The 26,282-nt window shown below is 40.8% G+C and overlaps 1 protein-coding gene across 4 annotated transcripts in view; it reads right to left on the bottom strand.

Annotated features, from left to right (window-relative positions):
* Positions 1 to 26,282, bottom strand: part of HABP4 (hyaluronan binding protein 4) — a 94,781-nt gene that overhangs the window by 10,281 nt on the left and 58,218 nt on the right. For 2 of the 4 annotated variants that reach the window (XM_089662143.1, XM_089662144.1), the window contains exons 3-5: positions 24,261 to 24,411; positions 23,461 to 23,610; positions 410 to 481 (exon numbers count right to left, since the gene is read on the bottom strand). In XM_089662143.1, coding sequence (XP_089518269.1) covers positions 410 to 481; positions 23,461 to 23,610; positions 24,261 to 24,411 — 373 coding nt within the window. The remainder of the gene's footprint in view (positions 1 to 409; positions 482 to 23,460; positions 23,611 to 24,260; positions 24,412 to 26,282) is intronic. The other 2 variants (XM_089662145.1, XM_089662146.1) reach the window with 2 other exon arrangements.

The following is a 26,282-nucleotide window of genomic DNA, read 5'->3' as shown; positions in this document are numbered from 1 at the left end:
ACAGGGCCATCTATTTGCTGTGGGTCCCTCTGTTTTAGTGCACTCAGGTCAGACAGGCGCAGCATCCAGCCCTGCTGCCCACAACCAGTCAGTTCAAGGCAGGCTGCAGATGGATGGGGCAGAACTCTGTACAAAGTAGTACTCTCATTTAGGGTACCATCATTCAGGGACGAATACCCAGAGCAAAGGGAGAGATGCACTGCAGCTAGAGGGCCCCATGTGTAAGGGGTTTGGACAGATTACAGCCTGACCTAGAATATCTGTGGCTCTCCAGCTGTTCTGAAGCCTCTGGTCTACAAGGTACACTATATTTGTACTTTAACAGCTACATATCTACGTTTTCTATTTGCAACATTATTTAAACAGAGGGTTGTACATCTGAAGCTGGCTACATACGATTGTGGTGTACCTGAAAGCATCTTTAAATGAGCCCCAGTTGCGAGGTCCACTTCCACCCCTCTTGTCTTCTGCTCTTACTCTACTAGACAGAAAACATTGGCTTTAAGCTAACTAAATAATAGTCAGCCTCCATGTGGAATAATTAACATGACAAATGAAGATCAATATAGCATGCAACCCAATCCAGTTATCTGCATACAGAGGTTTGTACAATAGGGAGATGGATATCACATCAGCAAACCACAAGTCAGAGCTAGTGTATGAAAGGGGTGCATTTTCTCCAGTGCATCATAGGTAAGGTTTTACATGTCAATTTGAAAGCTGAAATCCAGGCAACACAGTCCAAATACAAGAGCCATATGTATTCTTACTGGTGTTCTGTGTGAATTTCTTCCATATCTGTGCAGTAATCCAATCTGAAGCAACTCCTGCACTTTTTTGTGCAGGAGCTTCTTGTAATGGAGACAAGTCACTGCTGCTCTGTAGGCAACTAGCCTTGCATCCAGCTCCACCTCTGTTTTCTGCAGGCAGCCTGTAGTGGAGGATGTGCTGGGTTCCACCAACAGCTCTGCCCAGGCCATGTACAGCATGGCGAGGAGATGACCACAGCTAATATCTAGGTTTGCAATGGGCATTTTGTGCAAAGGATTTAAATTCTATATAGCTTTTTAAAAAAGGTATGTATTTAAAATGAATTTTTGCCCGGTATTCAGAGAAAAAAAAAAAAAAACCACACCACATGGAGTGGGCAATGTAGCTTGCACTTCTAAAATATATCTTTCACAGAAAGTCTGCTTTAAACTGTAATACTTATAAATAGTGCCATGCAGTGCTATGTGCAAAAGATTCAGGCAGTGCTCATCAGAAGATATTAAAACACCTTCTCGCAGTGCAGAAAGAATATGTGGATAAACTACTTATGCATTAAAACTTGAAACAAAATATCCAAATGTACCAACTAAATTGTCTGTGTATACCACTTTAAATGTAAATGTACATAAGCAGTGCGAATGCAAACCTACTTTAAAAGTTCTAAATAATAAATGTGTTCAAATGTAAAAAAGAAAAAAAAAATGTTATGACGTAGCCATGTGTCCCACTTATTTCTCCCTGCGTACCACTTTAAATGCACACATCCCTCTAAAGTGCAACTGCAATTCTTATCTTAACCCAAAATGTGTGCATAAACACTATATACAATTAAAAAGTGTTACTAAACCTACAACAGTAAGGTCAGTCTGTATCTGCAGTAAAGAATGCTTGTTATACTCACTGTGGAACCTAAGGGGTTATCCCTCTGCATTTTGTAAAAAGGCTGTTTGATCCTTTCTCTGCTCCTCCTCTTGTTGAAATGACCACCTGATACAGACTGAACCTTTAACAATGCACACCAAACTGAGCATGTGACCAAAGGTTTTTTCCTTCTTGGGAGAGTGCATGTGATCAACACAGGGCCAATCAGCACTGTTCAGACAGAGGGTCAGAGGTTTCACATCCTCCTAGAGCAGAAAGAAAACTCCTCTTACAAGCTTTAACCAGTGCTCTGCTGAAGTCACAAGACGGCTCTAACTGCTGATGAGAAAAAGGTATTTAGCCGTTTATATTTACTGAAGTAATTGCATTTCCATGTTGTATGTACTGTGGGAGACCAGGTATAGGGAATGCAGGGTCCTGGGTTTAGTAACACTTTAATACACTGTGTCCAAGTTATATTATCTTGCTCCATCATCTCTTTCTCCACTTTAAACTGTGCCAACACTACTAAACCATGAAGGATCTGTGCAGAGTAAGAATATCCAGGATTTCACTCATTGGTGATGACTCTTACTGGTGATCATATTTTTAATTATCTTCATTGCAACAACATAACCATGTATGAAAAGGAACTACTGAAACTAGCAGTAACAGAAATTATATTTCCCCTTCTATCCCACTACCTGACTGGCGTTTGCATGTTCTCCCTGTGCCTGCATGGTTTTCCGCTGGGTACTCTGTATTCTTCTCAAAGATATGCTGGTAGGTGAATTGACTCCTGTCTAAATTGGCAATAGTGTGTGTACGTATGAAGGAGAGTTAGGGACCTTCGATTGTAAGCTCCTCAGGGCAGGGACTGATGTGAATGTATAATATGTAAAGCACTGCGTAAATTGACGGCACTATAAAAAGTACCTGTAATAATGAACAAACAAGATTCACTGATATTAGATTTACTCCCAAGAATAAGACCTTCCCATCCATCATCCCCCCCACCTCAAAACCCTGACAGCACAACCATAAATTTAGAAATGGACAGTGGCCTGGAGAACTTTGGCATTACAAAATTGTTCTGACACCAAGAGAAACTTTAAACCCATTCTATGCCAACATTGATAGCCCAGACTTTGATACCTTCTCTCTCCAGATATTAGGAAAAACATGCATCCCCTCCACTTCAAGACAACATCCTAAAAAGGTGCATTTTTTTTTGGGGGGGGGGGGCATAACAAACAAGGAAGAGTTTGTGATCTTTAAAAGTCAAAGTTATTTTAGAAGGCTTCATGAGGATCACGTAACCATCAATAGATCCAAAGCTTTTTGAAACAGAATATTCCTCTTATGTTGAAACTGCTAGTAAAGGACAGCTTTAAGTTTACAAAACCAAAAGGAACCCCAATAAGGAGTTCAAGAGACTAAGGTCCCAAATAAACTGCGTGAAATTTACCCAACTCATGCTATATAAAAATATCTAGCCACATGCAAATCTGCTCATAACACATGAACGTGTTCCTAAAGGTAATTTTTAAAATTAAAACAAACATGCTATACTAACCTTCTCTGTGTAATAAGCCCTGAACCTCCTCTTTTGGGTTCCTCCTGTCATTCTCTTCTGTGTGCCGCCATAGCAATCCGCTTGCTATGGGGGCAGATTTGCAGGCTCACTCCTGAGTTGGGCTGTGTGCCATAGACAAAGTGTGGCTCAGCCCTATCCCCCACTCTGCCCACAGGATTTCTTTAACAGGAGTCAATGGTTCCCACTGCTACTCAATCATCCTTGACAAGAGAAGCAGGGGAGAACTGCAAATGGGCACAACACTGGATCAACACAGGACTCCAGTACGTTTTTGATGCATAAACCCAGCATTCCACTAAGTATATTCAAAGTTTTTCCTTAAAAAAAAAAAAAAAAAAAAAAAAAAAAAAAAAATACCCCAAAAAAAAAACCACAACAAAAAAAATCACCAAGCAAAGGAACCAGCAAAAGCAACAAGAAAGGTATATTCACATCACGTCACATAAAAAGGTACATTGGTTGAACAATCCCACAGTTGATTTTACCATATGCTCCATTCCTCCATATAGAATGAAAGCTTAGCTGTACAGGGCTTGTAGGTAGTCCAGATGTAATCCCTCAGTGTCCAATGATTCTGGACATATCTTGCACATAAAATAGATGCTTCTGTGGTAGTTCCTCATGCGAATATAATACTGCGCAATCACAAAACGTATGATGCAGAAAATAATCGGCAGCCACATCTAGAGCTGGTTGACCAAGATGGTGTCCTATGTTAACAAGTGGTATGAATTCTGTTTATCCAGAGGATCATATTTCCATGGACTATCAATTATTCAGTGCAACTCCAACACTGTGGAAAACCAGTTTCTTTAAATGAACACAGTAGAAGTTCATGTATCATGTATTAATGGACAAAAGCATCCATTTAAAGATGCAATATAACCACTCCTGATACCAATGTGGGTAACCTTCTTGCTTTTAAACCTCCACAAGTATATCTGCATAATCTCCTCATTTGATTGATCGAAGCAAGCAGAACAAGTGAACACCACTTCACTGATTTCACCAAGCTCTCCTGCTCTTAATTAAGCATTAGTCAAAAGGATAAAGATTTGGCTAAATAAAGAATAAAGATTTGACTAAAGGACCTTTGATTTGAACTTTGTAAAACTTGTATTTTAAACTTAAAATTTAAACAGTCTGTTGCAGTCCTAAAACAAAAGGTTCTGTTTTTTATTTCATAAACCAATCAAATCTTGAATTAAAAGTCCTCATGGGCTCCCTTCAAGAACCCACAGATCGCTTTTTCAAAAGGTTAGCTACAAACCTGCAATTAAAAAATGGGACAGAACAGGCTCCTTAATGACTTGCATGCAGTGCCTCCTCACTGCCTGTCAAATGTCTGAAAAGCAACCCACTGCAGAAAGCTCTTCAGAGGGTCAGAAAGATCTGACACATCAAAGCCTTAAAAAAACAAAAAAAAACAAAAGGTTGCCCTTCTCTGTACTTTCTCCAGTTCCCCAATGTTCTTTTTGTGAATTGTTGCCCAAAATTGAACTGCATATTCCAGATGAGGTCTTACTAATGATTTGTACAGGGGTAAAATTCTCTCTCTCTCTGGAGTCTATACCTCTTAATACAAGAGGATTTTGCTCGCTTTAGAAAATGCAGCTTGGCATTGCATGCCATTATTAAGCTTGTGATCTACCAGAATCCCCACATCCTTCACCATTGATTCCCCCAGTTGTACCCCCCTAGTATGTATGATGCATGCATATTCTTAGCCCCCAAGTTCATAACCTTACATTTATCAACATTAAACCTCATTTGCCCAATTAAACAGTGCATTGAGATCCGCTTGTAAGTTGAGACATCCTGTAAGGACGTTATTCCACTGCACAGCTTGGTGTCAACTGCAAAGAATGAAACAGTATTTTTAATCCCAGACCCTATATCGTTCATAGATACTGTATATTAAAAACTAAGGGTCCCAACACTGAACCTTGGGGTACACCACTGACAACTCTAGACCATTCAGAGTATGAATCATTAACCACTACTCTCTGAATACAATTTTTTAGTCAGTTTTCTATCCATTTACAGATGGATTTTTCCAAGCCTGTAGACTTTACTTTGACACAGTTCCCCACACACAGCTAATGTGTAAACGCTTTTGCAAAATCCAAGTATACCACGTCCACAGCCACCCCTCTGTCCAAGGTTTTGCTCACCTCCGCATAAAAAAAGAAAATCAGATTTGTTTGACAACTTCTGTCCTTCATGAATCCATGATGTCTGTTGCTTAAAATATATTTTTCCAGCAAGAACTCCTGTCCGTGGTCTTTTATTAAACTCTCCAGTATCTTCCCAACTATAGAAGTTAAACAGGTCTATAATTACTTGGTAAAGATTTTGACCCCTTTTTAAATATTGGCACCACATTGGCCTTATGCCAATCAAGTGGTACTATGCCAGTCATTAAAGAGTCCCTAAAAATGAGAAACAATGGCTTTGAAATGACAGAGTTCAAGTCTTTAGGGACCAATGGGTATATGCCATCCGGTCCAGGTGCTTTATTCACCTGTCTAAATATTTTTCGATCACATCAATTGTGAGCCAATGTCCCTCAGCTCATGTACCTGATGTCCTGCCAAGATAAAATGAGCTGCTACAGGTTTATTAGGATCAACAGATTCACCCTCAGCATTCTTGATTAGGGATGTTCTAATGTCGCTTCTGTGGTTCTGAAACCACCGCTTAAAAGGAACCTTTTGTTTTGCCCACATAAACCAGTGAGCATGGGCATTTCAATATGAAAACACAATAGTCAGTGGTGCAATTCAGATACCCCTGTATCAGATAGCGTTTACGACTGTGGGGATGTGTAAAATATTCCCCACATATTTGTGAATTGCATATGTTGGAATTATAAAACACATCTAGAACAAAGACCCTGTATTTGTGAAAACTTGCTGCATTGGCATACTTGGTCCTAGGGTCTGCTTGGACTAGTAGGTCACGTAAGGACCTACCTCGCTTATGCACCAGCAGTGGTGGATTCTTGAGGTCAGGTGTCAATGTATCATCCACTCTAAGAATGTTTATGTTGCGCATAGCCACCCTTTTAATATGTTTGGATTCCTGGTTGAAGCCATGTACAGTTGTGTTAAAAAAAAAAATAGCAGTGTTTGTATTCTTCTTTACAAACTCAAACATTCACTATATAAACTGAAAAATGTTTGAAGATTTTGCTTTCCTTTGAATCAATATTTAGTTGCATAAGCACGGTTTCTGAGAACTGCTGTACATCTGTGTTGCATGGAGTCAACCAACTTCTGGCACCTGTGAACAGGTATTCTAGCCCAGGATGATTGGACTACATTCCACAGTTCTTCTCTATTTCTTGGTTTTGCCTCAGAAACTGCATTTTTAATGTCGCCCACAAGTTTCCTATTAGATTAAGATCCGGGGATTGGGCTGGCCACTCCATAACGTCAATCTTGTTGGTCTGGAACCAAGATGTTGCACGTTTACTGGTGTGTTTGGGGTCGTGGTCTTGTTGGAACACCCATTTCAAGGGCATTTTCTCTTCAGCATAACCTCTTCAAGTATTCTGATGTATTCAAACTGATCCATGATCCCTGGTATGCAATAAATAGGCCCAACACCATAGTATGAGAAACATCCCCATATCATGATGCTTGCGCAACCATGCTTCAAAGTCTTCCCAGTGTACTGTGGCTTAAACTCAGTGTTTGAGGGTCGTCTGACAAACTGTCTCTGGCCACTAGACCCGAAAAGAACAATCTTACTTTCATCAGTCCACAAAATATTGTGCCATTTCTCTTTAGGCCAGTCAATGTGCTCTTTGGCAGATTGTAACCCGTTAGAAGCTTTCCTTAACCGAATATCTAATTTCTTATTAACAGTACTAACATATGTATGAAAGAGTTGGATCATAATAGAATAATTGAGTTGTTATATTTCTATTTGTTCTAGATTGGGAAATGATAGACTTTATATAGTCTGAATATATATGGGCTTGTTCTTTACATTCAAGCAATATGTGGTAGTCATTAGCTATCCTTCCCCCCCATCTCTGTAAGCTAAAGTTACACTCAGACTCCAAGGGGAGGAGGGGGAAATAGACTGGAAGTTTTGTTCTATACATCTGTTGTAATCAATTATCTTTGTAGAAGTACAAGTAAAGTAGACCAGCCCATTTTTAGGATGGTGGGGGCTGAAGTTCCTAAAAGGACAGAACAAAGACTTTGACACTTTCGTTTGGAAGCAAGGCTAAGGGAGCCTACTTTGGACACACACAGATTCATATCAATATACAGTCAGGTCCATAAATATTGGGACATCAACACAATTTTAACATTTTTGGCTCTATACACCACCACAATGGATTTGAAATGAAATGAACAAGATGTGCTTTAAGTGCAGACTGTCAGCTTTAATTTGAGGGTATTTACATCCAAATCAGGTGAACAGTGTAGGAATTACAACAGTTTGTATATGTGCCTCCCACTTGTTAAGGGACCAAAAGTAAATGGGACAGAATAATAATCATAAATCAAACTTTCACTTTTTAATACTTGGTTGCAAATCCTTTGCAGTCAATTACAGCCTGAAGTCTGGAACGCATAGACATCACCAGACGCTGGGTTTCATCCCTGGTAATGCTCTGCCAGGCCTCTACTGCAACTGTCTTCAGTTCCTGCTTGTTCTTGGGGCATTTTCCCTTCAGTTTTGTCTTCAGTAAGTGAAATGCATGCTCAATCGGATTCAGGTCAGGTGATTGACTTGGCCATTGCATAACATTCCACTTTTCCCTTAAAAAACTCTTTGGTTGCTTTTGCAGTATGCTTTGGGTCATTGTCCATCTGCACCGTGAAGCGGCGTCCAATGAGTTCTGAAGCATTTGGCTGAAGATCAGCAGATAATATTGCCCAAAACACTTCAGAATTCATCCTGCTGCTTTTGTCAGCAGTCACATCAATAAATACAAGAGAACCAGTTCCATTGGCAGCCATAAATGCCCACGCCATGACACTACCACCACCATGCTTCACTGATTAGGTGGTATGCTTAGGATCATGAGCAGTTCCTTTCCTTCTCCATACTCTTCTCTTCCCATCACTCTCGTACAAGTTGATCTTGGTCTCATCCGTCCATAGGATGTTCCAGACCTGCGAAGGCTTTTTTAGATGTCGTTTGGCAAACTCTAATCTGGCCTTCCTGTTTTTGAGGCTCACCAATGGTTTACATCTTCTGGTGAACCCTCTGCATTCACTCTGGTGAAGTCTCCTCTTGATTGTTGACTTTGACACACATACACCTACCTCCTGGAGAGTGTTCTTGATCTGGCCAATTGTTGTGAAGGGTGTTTTCTTCACCAGGGAAAGAATTCTTCGGTCATCCGCCACAGTTTTTTTTCTGTGGTCTTCCGGGTCTTTTGGTGTTGCTGAGCTCACCGGTGCATTCCTTCTTAAGAATGTTCCAAACCGTTGTTTTGGCCACACCTAATGTTTTTGCTATCTCTCTGATGGGTTTGTTTTGTTTTTTCAGCCTAATGATGGCTTGCTTCACTGATAGTGACAGCTCTTTGGATCTCATCTTGAAAGTTGACAGCAACATATTCCAAATGCAAATAGCACATTTGAAATGAACTCTGGACCTTTTATCTGCTCATTGTAATTGAGATAATTAGGGAATAATGCACACCTGGCCATGGAACAGCTGAGAAGCCAATTGTCCCATTACTTTTGGTCCCTTAACAAGTGGGAGGCACATATGCAAACTGTTGTAATTCCTACACCGTTCACCTGATTTGGATGTAAATACCCTCAAATTAAAGCCGACAGTCTGCACTTAAAGCACATCTTGTTCATTTCATTTCAAATCCATTGTGGTGGTGTATAGAGTCAAAAATTTTAAAATTGTGTCCCAATATTTATGGACCTGACTGTACATACATAATTACATACAATATGTTAAAAACTTAACTATATTTTTTGGACATTATCTAAACATTCTGTATTCCAGTATTTTATTTCTAATTTTATGCAACATTATTAAATCAGTTTTTGAGTTTATGCAAGAGTTGGAAGAACTTTCTATCTGAACTTCTCACCAATACAAGTTATCAAAATATCGAGATAATACGATATTTTACATAACCTCTTCAGCACATCTTTTTTTTTCAACCGTGGGACTTTGCGGGGGCTTCTCGCAGATAGCTTGGCTTCACATAGGCGTCTAATTGTAACAGTACTCACAGGTAACTTTAGACCTTCCTGGAGCTGATTGTTGGCTGAGTCCTTGCCATTTTGGCTATTCTATCCATTCGAATGGTAGTTTTTTTTTCGCTTTCTTCCAAGTCTTTCAGGTTTTGGTTGCCATTTTAAAGCATTTGCGATCATTTTAGCTGAGCAGCCTATCATTTTCTGCACGTCTATATATGTTTTCCCCTCTCCAATCAACTTTTTAATCAAGGTACGCTGTTCTTCTGAACCAATGTCTGGAACAACCCATTTTCCTCAGAATTTCAGAGAGAAATGCACTAACCAGCATTTACAACATTTGCTGCCTTCCTTCCTTAAATAAGGGCAATAGTTGGCACCTGTTTTTCAAAGAATGAATGACCTCACTAATAGGACTCCACACTGCTATTATTTTGAACATGCCCCTTTCAATTAGTGATTCAATTACACAGAATCAGCAGCATGCATGTCATGACTGTTGGATTTCTATTACTCTACTACACCTGCTAGTAAATTATTTGGCATGTAGAAATATCATTTCTACCAAAAACAGAGATTGATCAGGTTAGTGATGTCCGACTGCTATTATTTTGAACACAACTGTATAAATAGTGGCCTATTAGTGGCCCTAGGGATCGCTTCAGAGTTTGATGCAGCTCTGGCTAATGCCCAGTCTAGTACTCTGGTAGGATAACCTCATTCCAAAAACCTTTTGTACATGACCACAAGCTGATTTGTCTTGTCATCCATACAAGAACAAATGCATAATACCCTCTTGAATTGTGAAACAGGTAGGCTGTCGAAGATGCCAGGGATGTGTACTCTTGTAGTGTAACAAGGAGTTTGTCAGTAGGTTTAAAGAAAAACAGAAGTTTGAAGCGTGCCCCGGTCATTTGTAATCCTGTGGTCAAGGTATGTGATGCTACTAGGGGAAATTTCTGGATTAAAAATACCAGGGAAAATACTGTTGAGATGATTGACAAACTCATGAAAAATAGATACTTCACCCTCCCAAATGAGGGAAATGTCGTCAATACATCTCAGCCATTTGTCGGGACATGGGGTAGAGGTTATGTTCCTCCAAATAGGCTCGCAAAGGAGGGGGCGGCAGAGCAACCCATAGCGGTGCCATGTATTTGGGCATTAGTGGTCCCCTTGAATGCGAAAGTTTCTCTCAAGTACAAAACTTAAACATTCAATGAGGTAATCACGTGTGGAGATTCTGGGCTGTCAACCCAGACAAGAAATTTTTTGCTGCTATTAGGTCTGCCTCATTTGGTATGCTTGTATATAGGGATGAGATGGCCATTGTACCAATTTCCCTTGAATGCCAAGAAACTCCTGAGTTTATCCAAAAAATCTCCTTTGTTCCCGACATATGTCGGCAAATTTTGGACCAGTGGTTGAAGATAGAAATCCGGTAACTGGGCCAAAGGTTGGGTAATAGACCCTGATCCGGAGACAATAGGTCGAAACTTTAAAGGGTTCATACCCTTATGAAGCTTAGGTGACCCATAAATAACGGGTAGTTATGGATGTTCATCCATGAGGAATTCAGCTGTCTCGGAGATCCAATCATTCGCTCAGCCAATGTTGATGAGAAAGTTCAAGGTGTTCCTAATACCTTGTGTAGGATCTACAGTGAGTTGTGAATAACTGGTAGTGTCTGATAACATTGATAGCATACCCTCCCTGTAGCTCTTGTAGTCCATTATCAGTGTCCTCATGGCTTTAACTTCCTCAGGGCTCAAATTAGTATACTTTTTCTCCTGGATATCCCAGAAAGAACGTCACGTTTCAGTGTGCGTATATAGCCATCTATGGACTGGTACTGTCCGGGAGGCATGAATTTACTATTGAGCTTAAACGAATGCCCTGTGGGCATTGTCCTAGTTTGTGGTTGTGTGTGAAAAAATTGCTTAATTTTTAATGTCCTCAAGCTTCAACCTATCTACAGGTGAAATTCGAAAAATTAGAGTATCATGCAAAAGTTCATTTATTTCAGTAATGCAACTAAAAAGGTGAAATATATGCGATAGACTCATTACATGCAAAGCAAGATAGTTCAAGCCGTGATTTGTCATAATTGTGATGATCATGGCTTACAGCTCATGAAAACCCCAAATCCATAATCTTAGAAAATTAGAATATTACATGCAATCAATAAAGCAAGGATTGTATATAGAATATCGGACCTCTGAAAAGTATAAGCATGCATATGTACTCAGTACTTTGTTTGGGCCCTTTTGCAGCAATTACTGCCTCAATGCGGCGTGGCATGGAAGCTATCAGCCTGTGGCACTGCTGAGGTGTTATGGAAGACCAGGATGCTTTAATAGCGGCCTTCAGCTCTTCTGCATTGTTTGGTCTCATGTCTCTCATCTTTCTCTTGGCAATGCCCCATAGATTCTCTATGGGGTTCAGGTCAGACGAGTTTGCTGGCCAATCAAGCACAGTAATCTCATGGTCATTGAACCAGGTTTTGGTGCTTTTGGCAGTGTGGGCAGGTGCCAAGTCCTGCTGGATAATGAAGTCAGCATCCCCATAAAGCTAGTCTGCGGAAAGGAAGCACGAAGTGTTCCAAAATCTCCTGGTAGATGGCTGCGTTGACCCTGGACTTCATGAAGTACAGTGGACCAACACCAGCAGATGACATGGCTCCCCAAATCAACACAGACTGAAAGCTTCACACTAGACTTCAAGCATCTTGCAGAGTGTGCCTATCCATTCTTCCTCCATACTCTGGGTCCTTGGTTTCCAAATGAGACGCAAAAGTTGCTCTCATCAGAAAAAACAGGACTTTGGACCACTGAGCAATAAACTAGGTCTGTTTCTTTAGCCCAGGTAAGACGCTTCTGACGTCTGTTGTTGTTCAGGAGCAGCTTGACAAGAGGAATACGACATTTGAAGCCCATGTCCAGGATCCATTTGTGTGTGGTGGCTCTTGATGCACTGACTCCAGCCTCAGTCCACTCCTTGTGAAAGTCCCCAACACTTTTGAATGGCCTTTTCCTGACAATCCTCTCCAGGATGCGGTCATCCCTGCTGCTTGTGCACCTTTTTCTTCCACACTTTTCCCTTCCACGTAACTTTCTATTAATGTGCTTTGATACAGAACTTTGGGAACATCCAACTTCTTTTGCAATTACCTTTTGAGGCTTTCCCTCCTTATGAAGGCTGTCAGTGAAGGTTTTCTGCACAACTGTCTGGTCAGCAGTTTTTCCCCATGATTGTGATTCCTACTGAACCAGACAGACCATTTAAAGGCTCAGGAACCCTTTGCAGGTGTTATGGCTTAATTAGCTGATTAGAGTGGGACACTGAGCCTAGAATATTGCACCTTTTCTCAATATTCTAATTTTCTGAGATTGTGGATTTGGGGTTTTCATGAGCTGTAAGCCATAATCATCACAATTATGACAAATCACGGCTTGAACTATCTTGCTTTGCATTTAATGAGTCTCATATATTAGTTTCACCTTTTAAATTGCATTACCAGAATTAATGAACTTTTGCACCATATTCAAATTTTTTGAGTTTCACCTGTATTTCAAAATCACAGCAGTTGAACCTTGACACAGGACCAAAACGAAAGACCTCTAGACAAGAGGCGTACCTCACCTTCTGTGACGTGTCTTGAGAGATTGATCACTGGGCTTCTCTGCTCGTTTGTTGATAGTTGCTGTGAGTTTGATAGCTGCGACATCTTGATGCCCCTCAGGGATCTGGAAATTTTTTAAAAAACTACTTGTCCAGGGACTAAATTAGAGTCTCAATATACTTGTCCAGATAAAAAAAAAAAAAAAAAAAAAAACCCACAAATTTTAACCAAAATCATATTTAAATCTAAGGTGATTTTTAGAATGTCTGGGGCTTTTAAAAACAAAAGCGGCTTTATGGTAACTTAAACGTGTAACAATTTTAACATTGCGCTGTTTATCTCCTCCTCCCCTCCTTGCCTGTCTCAAACACAGCACCCGGAGACTAGCAGGGAGGAGAGAGACCTTGCAGCGTAATGAGTACCGATTGGCTGCTAGTCAGGAAAGGGGAGTGTCAAGCTTATCCTTTATCCCTTTCGCTGCCAGAGCCGGTTTTGCGTTTTTTTTGCACGTTTAAAAAATCATTTTAGGCCTGAAGATTACATAAAACCCCCAAACATGATATATTTCCTCAAAGCAGAGACCCTAGAGAATAAAATAGTAGTAGTTTTAATTTTTATGTCGCATGATATTACTGCAAAATTTCAGTAAAAGATACAATTAAAAAAAAAAAAAAAATCACAATAAATTACAATTTTTTTTGGTAAAATAAAAGATGAGGTTGCACAGAGTAAATAAATATCCAAAATGTCAAACCTTAAATCTGTGTGCGTTCGTGAAACGGTGACTAACTTCAGTACCCTATATTTTCTATAGGCAACACTTTTAAAGCCCCTTACAGGTCATCAGTATAGTGTTACAGAGAAGGTCTCATGCTAGAATTATTATTCTCATTCTAGCGTGTGCGGCAATATGTAAAGTGTGCATCACAATTGACGTTTTCATGTGTAGGCACCGCAGTGTGTGCTTTTATGTTTGTATGTGTATATGGGGGGGGGGGAGAGAGAATGTTATGTGCTTGGGTGTAACTTTAATTTTTTAAATACATGAACACAGCACTAAATTCGTAAAGTGATATATGCATACAAAGTGAAGCGCAAGGTAATAGCACTAAAGTGACCACAGCATATATAAAATGTGTCGTCAAAGTTGACGAAAATAAATGTCAATGGATTATTCAATAGTGACAGGTTCCACATAAAAGCTAATTGAATAATGAACTGGTTAATAAATGATGAATGAATCCAAAAAATAAATGGATATGAGTCCAGAGTGATCTGTAAATCTCCTTGCACGCGAGTTCTGTGATAAGGATTTGTAGTATGATTGCACTCACCAGAAGCGCAATGATAATGCGCATGAATATATATCCGAATAATCCTTAGCGAACATCTGGGTTCAGGCGGGGAAAAGGGGCTCCACTGGCACACTGACAACACAGGGAAAGACTCCAGAACTCACACACCGGACCCTCACAGCACAGGGACAGCTCCTTTAGTACCTCTCCACCAAAGATTTACGTTGCCAAAAAGGATAATTCTCCACCTTGAATGGCTCATAAAACAAGCCACAAACAAGAGTACTGATAGTTTAGTATTTTTCTTATTATTTCCAGAGAAAAAAAATCATCCAAATGGTATATCAGTACAGACTTACAGAATCAAAGATGCCCGCCGGCCTTCCATGCGGCCTCGGCGGCGTGAAGTCAATGCGGCAAGGTTCCTCTCTGACGTGTTTCGTGTGCATGCACGTTATAAAAGGGATTTAACTTTCAATTTTTACAATAAAAAAAAAAAATGTTTTCACTTTTTTTCCCATCACGTGATCATTTTTTGCTGACAGGTTCTCTTTATTGAGACATCCAAGGTCTAAGTCCCTGCATGTCTGCCCTCTGCTGCACTGAATGTAATGCAGTGCACAACACACTGCATTACATGCTTCCCCAGCCTCCATGGCCAGGAATCTGTCACCAGGGACCCGGAAAGTGATATGTCACTTCTGGGTCAGGACACGAAGGGGAGTAGATGTGCCCGCTATACTCCCTCCACTCTAGTTGACGGCAATGAGCTGGTCCCGGGCCTGCAGATAGCCAAGCAGAGTCCGGGAAACCTCAAGTAGGGGGAGAACACACGGGGGAGAGGCTGGCACTGTGTGGAAGTGGAATCGGCGGCAGCACTGCTGCCCTAATGCTTCCATCTGACAGGTGAGCCCTGCTGCCTGCCCAGAACTACATGTCCCGGGTGTCGGGCAATATAAATTCAACATCCCTGCCCCTCCTGGTTCTTCTCTGCCCCTTTGAAAAAGGAGGAAGTGCTACTTTCTGTATTAGGGATTATGGAGCCACTAGATGCACCAACCTCACTATCAGTAGAAGGGTTCTCGGTTAGTTGTTCTCTCTCAGATGAGATCTGAGGGCTTCCTTTTTGCGCTTCTGAGGAAGGGGCTGAGCGCGCAGTTTCCTCCTGGGCCTGGTGATCCCAGTTAACCATGGATAAACCCTGCCCTCTTGATAGTCCTGGTTGACCTGTTTGAATTTGTCCCGTTCAGATTGCTTCTGTCCGATAGTGTATGTGGCAATCTGGTTGTCAATCTCTTGTAATGTAGAGGTCTGCATGTCCTTCTCGTGTGTTGGTAGTTGCAAAACAGCTAGTTCACATTTCACTTGGCCCGCGGCAGGATCAAGTGAAAACCCCCCAAGCCTCCCACCAGGTACAGGCCCCACCAGGTTCTAAGGAGTCCATTGATCCAGAAGTTGTAGTGGCCATTATGCAACCTATTGATGGAAAATCGAAGTTAGACTAACCGGTAGCAATTTCCAGTTGTGTTCCAGGACAGTCAGAGATGGCACTCGTCCCACTGGAGCATGAAACATACTGCCTCTAGCCCTTTACAAAAGTTGGTCCCTGAGGAACATGGCCAAACAAGCCCCTATCCAACCATACCATAGAGCATGGGAACTTGCTGTCCTGGACGGCAACTGAAAACAGAGTTACTGGCAAGTCAAACTCTAGTTTTCCCCCCAGTCATCTTCCAGAGCAGCCCCTGAGTGGAAGTACTCACCAAATTGGGGAGGAAGGGGCACTGCTTGCAGGACCTTCCTCCCAAAAGCCTGATCTTTGCTTGCCAAAACGTCAAGACGATCCTGATGAACAAATGTGGAAGAGCTTGACCATGGAGGCATGGATATGCTACCGGGTGGCACCAGCTTTTTCCATCCATGACATTGATAGTGCTTTGGTGGAGTGGGCACACAAAGCTTGGGGGATCTAACTTTAGAGCCCTGTAACCTTATGTGATCTAGCTATGGTGCACCTTTTGAGGCTTGTCTGCCTTTAGGACTTCCTGGAAAAAAAAAAAAAATTTAAATAAAAAAAAATTATATATATATATATATATATATATATATATATATATATATATATATATATATATATATATATATATATATATATTTTGCAAAGCAGGATTCTATGTGTGCTGCACTGAGAAGAGGCCATCTAGCCACTCTGCCATAAAGTCCAGATGGGTGGAGGGCTGCAGTAATGGTTGTCCCTTTGGAACTGCTATCTCCACACAGGATCTCGAGAGCCCAGTCAGAGTGACCATCAGGTTCTTGGTCACCTCTTACTAAGGCCCTTCTCCCCTGATCAGACGACAAACTCTTGGAAGAGGCCTGATTGTGTCAAACCTTATTTTGAAAATTATGGAGGCTTCTGTGTACTTGGGAACCTTCAGTGCAGCAGAATTTTCTTTGTAGCCTTCACCATATTTGAGCCTTGCAAAAATGCTGTCAGGCAGTTCATTTGATGGATAAATATAGATGGCACCACAAAAAAACAAAAAATAAATATATAATGCTCACACTGAACTAAACACAATATACATAAATATAATACCAGCTGCAAAATCCATCCTATAACCATAAGGTGTGCAAACATTAAAACAAACAATTGCACTAGTAAATAAAAAGAAAAATATATATTTGTGAAAAAAGGTTATAAGTCCCATAGACCATATAAAGTCACATAAAATAATTCCAAATACTGTGGCTGATGAAAATATATTTGCAAACAAAAATCCATCAAAAAACTGTGTCAATCCTCCACCAAATAAACTGAATAAACTCACTAGAGATATATGCTGATATTATAAATCAGCATAAAGCACTTTTGCTCTGGGAGTGATGAACAGCAGACTGATGAGACAATACTTGGCTTTAAACACGATATCCAGGGAGTAATACTCCACAATCGCCAATACTAGGCTTGAGAAGTCCGCTCTGTGAGGACGTCAATGACGAAACGCGTAGGGCAGGGCTTGATGCGACATCATTACGTTCCCAATAGTCGGTACGGGGCATGCGCAAGGCTGCTGGGTTCGTTTTTACTTGATCTGGATATGCCGTTTATGCTGGTGTCTGTCAAGACACAGTTTCTTATAAGTGCAATGTGTTTATATTAAAGGAGATGATTTTAAAGGGTACTGCACCATGAGCTTTTGTTCTTTTTCCGAGTGTTTCTAAACATCCTATGGATATGGTGGTGTCTCTAAGAAGTGGATCTATTTAGTGACACATCCTACTGCAGAGTTGCTTCCTGGATATCTATTCTCAAGCCTAGTATTGGCGATTGCAGAGTATTACTCCCTGGATATCGTGTTTAAAGCCAAGTATTGTCTCATCAGTCTGCTGTTCATTGCTCCCAGAGCAAAAGCGCTTTATGCTGATTTATAATATCAGCATATAGCTCTGGTGAGTTTATTCAGTTTATTTGGTGGAGGATTGACAGTTTTTTGGTGGATTTTTGTTTGCAAATATATTTATCATCAGCCACAGTATTTAGAATTATTTTATGTGACTCAATATGGTCTATGGGACTTATAACCTTTTTTCATGAATACAGTCAGGTCCATAAATATTGGGACATCGACACAATTCTAACATTTTTGGCTCTATACACCACCACAATGGATTTGAAATGAAACGAACAAGATGTGCTTTAAGTGCAGACTGTCCGCTCTAATTTGAGGGCATTTACATCCAAATCAGGTGAACGGTGTAGGAATTACAACAGTTTGCATATCTGCCTCCCACTTGTTAAGGGACCAAAAGTAATGGGACAATTGGCTTCTCAGCTGCTCCAGCTGTTCCATGGCCAGGGATCCTTACTTTTTAATATATTTATAAACGATATAGGGTCTGGGATTATGACACCAAGCTGTGCAGTGGAATAACATCCTGCACGGGGGGGGGGGGGGGGGGGGGGGGGGGGGAAGAGTACAACTGGGGGAATCAATGGTAGAAGAAGGATCTGGGAGTTCTGGTAGATCACAAGCTTAATAAAACAGCATGCAATGCCAAGCTGCAGTTTCTAAAGCAAGCAAAAATCGAGAGATCGAGCAAGAAAGATCATTTTACCCCTGTACAAATTAGTAATATGAGGTTCAATTTTGGCCACCAATTCACAAAAAGAACACTGGGGAACTGGAGAAAGTACAGAGAAGGGAAACGAAACTGATAAGAGGCATGGAGGAGCTCAGCTATGAGGAAAGATTAGATGAACTCAATTTATTCTCTCGAGATGAAATTAGGGGGGATATCATCAAGTATAAATACATCAGTGGTTCATATATTGAACTGTGTAGAGTTATTCACCTTGGAGGTCATCACAGAGGACAAGGGGGCACTCTGGAGAAAAATAAATTTATTCTCCAAACACGAAAAGGTTTCTTCACAGCAAGAGCTGTGAAAATGCGGAATAGACTCCCTCAAGAGTTGGTTCTGGCCAGCTCAGTGGATTGCTTTAAAAAAAGGCCTGGATTCTTCCTTGGATACACAGAATATAACTGGTTACTAACATTTATAGGCAAAATGGATCCAGTGGATATCAGATGGTCTCCTCGGGGGATTAGGAAGAAATTTTTTCCCCCGCAGGAGCAAATTAGATCATGCTTTGCTGGGTTTCTTGCCTTCCTCTTGATCAATTGTGGGTGTAGGATTATAACTTTTTTTATGGTTGAACTGGATGGACGTGTCTTTTTCGGCCAGACTATGTAACTATGGCTTTTGTTCTGATACAGTGTGCATTGTTAGCTGTAAGGCCTTTTATAGAGAGGTGTCCCTTTTCAAATCATGTCCAATTTAATTTACCAATTCCAATTAAGTTGTAGAAACATCTCAGCAGCAATTAAGAGGCTAAATTTCAAGTGTTGTTGCTAAGGGTCTGAATACTTATGCTAATGTGATTATTTCAGGTTTTTTTTTTTTTTTATAAAATATAAATTTTTTTTTAAATCATTTTGCCTTGTTCATTATGGGGTACTGAGTGTACGTTAATGAGGGGAAAAAAAATGAACATAGTATCAGGCTGCAACATAAAATTGAAAAAAGTGAAGGGGTCTTAATACTTTATGAACTGTAGGTTGAGGGACCATGGGTTCTGGAGGGCATCTACTGCGAATGCCTGACCCCTTGGGTCCAGAGAGTAGTAGCTGTGCACTCACACATTCGATCTGTTTGTGAAGGGGTCAACGTCTGATTCGCCCCAGCAAGAAACTATTTCAGCAAAACGTCCGGATGCATAGACCAATCCTCCTGAGAGAGATCTGCTGTCTGCTTAGGAAAATCAGCCAGGTTGTTCTGCTCTCCCGAGATGAATGGCTTAATGAACACAGGTTCTTCTCAGCCCAGCAAAAGATGCTGTAAGCGATCTGCATTAAGAGGGGACTTTTGATACATCACTGTTTGTTCAAATAGGCTACTGTAGTGGTAATATCTGATTAGACCTGCAGGTGATGGCCTGCACGTTGCTCCTGAAAGGCTGAAATCCCCTTGGCCATCGCCATGAGCTCCTTCCAATTGGAGGTCTGCATTTCTGGCTGGGACCATACACCCTGTGTCCACTGCCCCTCCGGATGCGCTCCCCAACTGCTGGCATCCATGGTTAAGATGCGGAAAATGGGGAATATCCAGTTTAACCCCTCCTGAAGATTTGTTCGATCCTTCCAAAGGGAACGTTTTGGTTTGGGAAGGTAGGAATATCTTTTCTAAACCTCTGAGGTTCTGCAGGAGAGAAGACTAAAGCAGCCTCTAGTGTAACCTGGCTCACTGTACTGCTGGGATAGACTAGTCATTAGGCCCAAAAAAAGTGCATTGGAAATTAACAACCCACTGGCTGATGTGACAACCTCTCCAGGAGAAAAATCTTTTGTTCTCTGCTATGAAGGAAGTATCGTAAGAAAATGACTTCCTTGGAAGGGGAGTATCTCGATTTCTTTAGGTTGACAATCCACAGATTTGTAAACCACTGCTGAGCTTTCACGAGATCTTCCTGAAGTTTCTCCTTTGTTGCCACCATGAAGAGAAGATCATATGGAACGATTGTTATAGACTGAAGTCTGAACGATGCCAGTGCTTCTGCTTGGATCTTGGTAAATACCCTTGGCACTAATAAGACCAAAAAAGGTAAAGCTTTTACCTTTTTTGGTCTTATTAGTGCCAAGGGTATTTACCAATATGGCTCTGTTTAGTAGCTGATGATTGAGATTTAGGCAATACTTCCGAGAAGGGTTTTTCACCACAAAACACACGCAAGTAAAATAACTCCATGCCATAACTAGAGCATTTCTTTTTGATGGTGGGGTTGTCCTCCCAAAAGGCTCCATGCACTTTTTAAGCTCCTACAAGCGGTTTAGTGTTTGTTTTCTGTTCCTAAATAGCAAGTGTTATCCTATGTGTTCATGCACACTTTAGGCTATTAGCGTTTCTTTGAGCTTCAGCATCTAGGAGCAGAAAAAAATTGTTTTTAGAGTTTGCAGCAAGAGGGGAAAAAAAAAAACCCCAAAAAACTCTGCGACTCTGCTAATCGCTTTTTTCATACATGTACTGTAAAACCACTAATAAAATGCCAATGCTCCTAAAAACCGCTATTACCAGTGTTTACCTATTTTTTAGCTTAAAATGCTAGTGTACATGGAGCCTAATAATTTCCTTAGCCTATGGTGCAAGAGCATGAGGTACAAACCGCAACTGCCCAAAGCTATAACTGGCCTTGTAGCAAGCGGTACATGGAAGGGTGACATGTCAAAGAAAAATTCCCAGCTCAACTTACCAGCCAGCCTGCAACAAACCAAATTGTCCTGTCTACTAGTTCATGTTAAAATCAGAGGTTTAGTTTGCACACATTTTCAAATACATGCATAAGCTGCGTCACGGCACACTAGTATCCTAGAGTCCTAACTCTAGAAGAGCTTGACTCCTGTACAGATAGAAAAAAAAAAAGCATTTGGAGTTGAAACTTTACTTTAGGGCCCATTCATACTTGTCCAATTATTTTAGTAAATTTAAACTGTTAAATACCTTTTCTTAGCAGTTAGAGCAGTCTTGTGACATATAGCACTGTTCTTGTAAAGCTTGTATGAGGAGTTTTCATTTTCCCCTTAGTGTCCTATGAGACTGCAGGATCCCTGACCCTCTGTCTGGACACTGCCGACTAGCCCTGTGCTTATCACATGCACTCTACCAAGAAAAAACTCTAGAAATACACACCAAACTGATCTTGTGCAGCTTGCCCCCAAGGCTCTGTTCTACCAGAAGATGAGTCTGGGACAGTGACAGAAGGGAAGGATTAGAGATGACAGGATTAAACATCTTTTGCACATCTTTTATTGTGGGTTTAGTAACGCTTTAGGCAAAGCTTCTGCTTAGATGAGAAAAAAAAAAAAAAAAAAAAAAACAGGAGGAATGAAAGGATCTTTCCCCCGGCTGATGTGAGGTATATTTTTTTTTTTTAGAAAACTACTACATGGCATTCCACCATGAAAACAACCTTGTAGAGCTTTCTTACATTTACATACAGGCTGCCTGAAGTAACCAGTATCCCTGGATGCAATAACAAAACTATGAAAACATCTTCAAAGGAGAAGCAAAAACATTCTTACCCTGCTAGTTCAATAGGGTGGCAAGATACGCTTGTCTGGCCACAACCATCACAAATCCTGCTACACCCTTCATTTTCTAGCCTACAGCACATATTAGAGAGTCTGCATCCCTTAGCAGTAGGATTTGTCACTGTTTTGCACATATTCTCTACAACAAAGCCATACAGGTGATCTCAAGCAGTAGAAGTATACACAGTTTAAAAGTGGGCAAAAAAAAAAATTCTAAAATCAGCAAGTCAAATTCCACATGCACAATGAACTAACAGGAGTATTCATTGATCAACAGATTGAGAGCATCCAACTATATCCAGCAAGACCCATATACATACTTCATTGAGTTCCTAAAGTGACTGTCATATTCAAAGTACAAGGGTTACCATTGCTTGGCTTCTTAAAATGGTTAGCGGACTGCTTCAATAGTTTTGATCTGCAGATCTGGGATAAGCATGCTGTTAAATGTGTCAAAAACGTATCCACAGCTGTATACTTGCTCTGATCAGCCTCAAGGCAAGCCAAATCATTATTGTGACAACCAGAATTAGCATTCTCAAAAGCAGAGGTCAGCATAGTGTTCCCCATACTATTCACTTTACGTGTAGTTCATGTGGGGCCTTAAAATGTCTAGGGTCTATCCCAAGATTCCCAACCACCAGACCAACTGGCAGCTGCAAGAGACATATGCCTGTGAATGCCAGAGGGCAGGCTCTTTTTGCCATTACCAGTCTTTTCATTTAACGCCCAACAGATAATGCATTAGATGGATGGTAGTGTGAGACATTCCCAAATGCGCATTAACAACCTCATTACTTCAAGCAACCTTTCCATCCTACAAGTACCCAACTTTATTTAAGGCACTTGGAGGGGTACATTAACACCTCTTGAAATTTTTCAGAAAGGCAGAGCATTTCCAGGGTTGTGCTGTCAGAGCTGCATAAATGTGCATCTAACATGATGCACATACTGGGCCCTGAGCACCTCTTTTACAGCTCAGTAGATGCATAGGTGTGCATCCAACAAGATGCATACACTGGGCCTAAAGCATGCATTTGCATCAAGACGTTTGCCTATTTAAAAAAAAAAAAAAAAAAAAAAAAAAAAGCACTGTTAATAGAAGGAGCAGCCCCAGTCACAAGGGTTTGCCCTATCATGAGCACACTATGCATAAGTGTTTCAAAAAAAGGTCCTTCCTGTACGCTTAGACCCAAGGTAACGCCAGGGGCTTGCTGTGTCTCCATCAAATCCACCAATCAAAACCAAAAACCAAAAAGGGAAAGGAAACACACAGAACAAGGTGAATTAACTGCGCCACCCTTATTAGGCCATGATTTGCTTAAAACTCTGGTGCCACAGTATAATCAACAAGTGAAGTTTCACCTTAGAAAAAAAAGAAATGTTGTAAGCAGCTTTCCTTTAGAAGTGAACATAATGCCGAAAACAAAAAAATACAACGGAATGCAAGAATTACATTTTAAAGCATACTTACGCTCTGTCACTTCCGCTATGTCTATCAAACTCGCGCCTGCCTCTCTGGTTCTCATTTTCCATGTTCCTTGGGAATCCACCTCTTCCTCTGCCACGCAAGCCCCCTCTCTGGTTTGAAATCCAATTTCTGACTGGCCTATCTCTCTCAAAGCTTTATTTTAGAGAAAGAATGGGAGAGAAGGTAAAGAAATAATAAGCCATCTACTCTAGTGTTATTTGAACACCTTAGTAGAGGGGGAGGGAGAAAAAAAAAAAAAAAAAAACACCCATACATTTTTCCTGCCTACATACGCACCCACAAGTGTAGCTACTGGGACCTGCTGACAGCAACTGACAGTTTGACAGTCCCGATCTGCATTGCAGAACAGCTATCAACATCTTAGTAATGGCTATCAAAAAGGGGTGGTTCAGAGTCCAAGCTTGTTCAGTTGTCAACAATGGTAAATTGTAATTAGCCAGACAACCAGCATTTCCTGAAGGACAGACCAGCAATGCAAGTCTTCACCCTTCCCTTGTGTGAGGTTAGTGGAGAAAGTCTGCTGATGCCGAAGAGCTTCCAAATACACTGGAAGACAGAAAACTGCCTAGGAGACTTAAAACTAAGAAATACACCCTCCCTCTTCTCAACTTTAAAATTTTAGGTCTGCTTTAGTTACCTTCCACCTCAACTAGCCCAAGCATGCATGAATACATACTAGACTTAGCTTCTTAATCTGAATGGTTCCACATACGTCAAATACTTTAATTAACATACATATTCCAAAAATTACCCCCCTACCCATCTCAAGACATTTGACATACTTTTCAATGTTGTACTCCAAGGGTTTTTCAACGATATTTGGACGAAATTCCCTGAATGCCATCCAGTGTTCTGTTCTGTCCATTTTCACTTCAGCACCGTTTTCATTCCGAGTTACCTTCTGCAAAGTTTGTTTTGGAGCATGCTTCTGGCCTAAAGGGGTCAACTAGTTAGAAGACTACCTTAAAGCAAGTCTAAACCCAAGAAGACAAATCTAATATTGCAGCCTACCAGTCCTCAGATTTGGTAGCTGCATTAATGTTTTTTTACATGCTTTATTCCTTTTTCACCTAGTGATACTGCCAGTTGCACTCCTTGTCCTAAGGTGATAACATTCACTAACCAAACTATTGACAGAGGAGCCAACTTAGGACAGTACAACACCCCCTACTCTTCCTCTTCTTCATAAGAGCGGTGGGATTCTCTAGTCCTTAGAAATATGAAGCACCACCATAGAGCCCAGAAGTCAGGTAAATTTGGCTTTACCTAGCAGATATAAATATATGGCAATTTTCCTGCTGGTCTCAGTGCGATTTAAAGGGGTAGTTCAGAGATTCAGATGCAATTCTAATGCGATTTGACAGCATTCTCAATCAGTCTCCTGACATGGACCAGGGACGGGAGATAAAGCAAAGACTTGCAGACAACATACTGATATAGTGTTATCTTTGGACAGATAATTCAAGTCTATGTAGCTCCAAATAGCATCATACTGCATTAAATTTGCACAGGACCTTTTTTTCCCCCAATCACATTGGAATTGCACTGCATATGTAGAAACAACCTCCATAGAAACTCATGTTATTTCACTTGTTATGCAATTCCATGTCTTCTAGGATGCATCAGAAAATCGCATCCGTGTGAACCAGGGACGACACCTTTCAGTATGGTATCCTAAAAGCAAGGAAGTAAAATACTTAGGAGATCAGAATAAACTATGCATTACCAACATAACATTGGCAAGACATTTACATGTCCACTGTGCAATGACAACATGCTTGGGTAAATCCTAGTGGTGCACCAAAATGAAAATTCTGGACCAAAACTGAAAACTCAGGATGCACTTTGCCAAAAACCAAAATAGACAGTTTAAAAAAAAAAAAAAAAAAAAAAAAAAAAAAAACACAGGTATTTTAAGTTACTGGATTTAAAAATCACACACACACACACACACACACACACACACACACACACACACACACACACACACACACACACACACACACACACACACACACACACACACACACACACACACACACACACACACACACACACACACACACACACCTCAAATTAGAATATCAAAAAGTTAATTTCAGTAATTCAAGTGAAACGCAAAGATTCATTACACAGTGATATATTTCAAGCATTTCTCTTTTAAATTTTGATTATGGCTTACAGCTAGTGAAAACCCAAAAGTCAGTATCTCAGAAAATTAGAATATTGCTCAATATTGATCAGCTAATTAACTCAAAACCTGTAAAGGTTTCCTGAGCCTTTACATGATCTCTCAGTCTGGTTCAGTAGGTTACACAGTCATGGGGAATACTGCTGACTTGACAGTTGTCCAGAAGACAGTCAATGACACCCGCCACAAAAGGCCATTACTAAAGAGGCTGGCTGTTCAGAGTGCTGTATCAAAGCATATTTATGAAAAGTTGAGTGGAAGGTAAAAAGTGTGATAGAAAAACATGCACAAGCAACAGGGATAGCCTTGAGAGGAATGTGAAACAAAGGCCATTCAAAAATTTGGGGGAAATTCACAAGGAGTGGACGACAGCTGGGGTCAGAGCTTCCAAACACATATCCAGAACATGGGCTACAACTGTCGCATTCCTTGCGCCAAGTTACTCCTGAACCAGACACCAGAAGCATCTTACCTGGGCTAAAGAGAAAAAGGACTGGACTGTTGCTCGGTGGTCTAAAGTCCTCTTTTTGAATGAAAGCAAAATCAAGATCCCAGAGTCTGGTGGAAGAGAGGAGAGGCACAGAATCTAAGTTGTATGAGATCCAAGTTTCCA

Source organism: Staurois parvus, unplaced genomic scaffold, assembly GCF_062004578.1.
Source record: "Staurois parvus isolate SC_StPar_1 unplaced genomic scaffold, SC_StPar_1.0 ptg001432l, whole genome shotgun sequence".
NCBI classification, from domain to species: domain Eukaryota; kingdom Metazoa; phylum Chordata; class Amphibia; order Anura; family Ranidae; genus Staurois; species Staurois parvus.
Note: the sequence above shows the minus strand (reverse complement) of the source record. Positions and strands in the feature narration are given on the sequence as shown.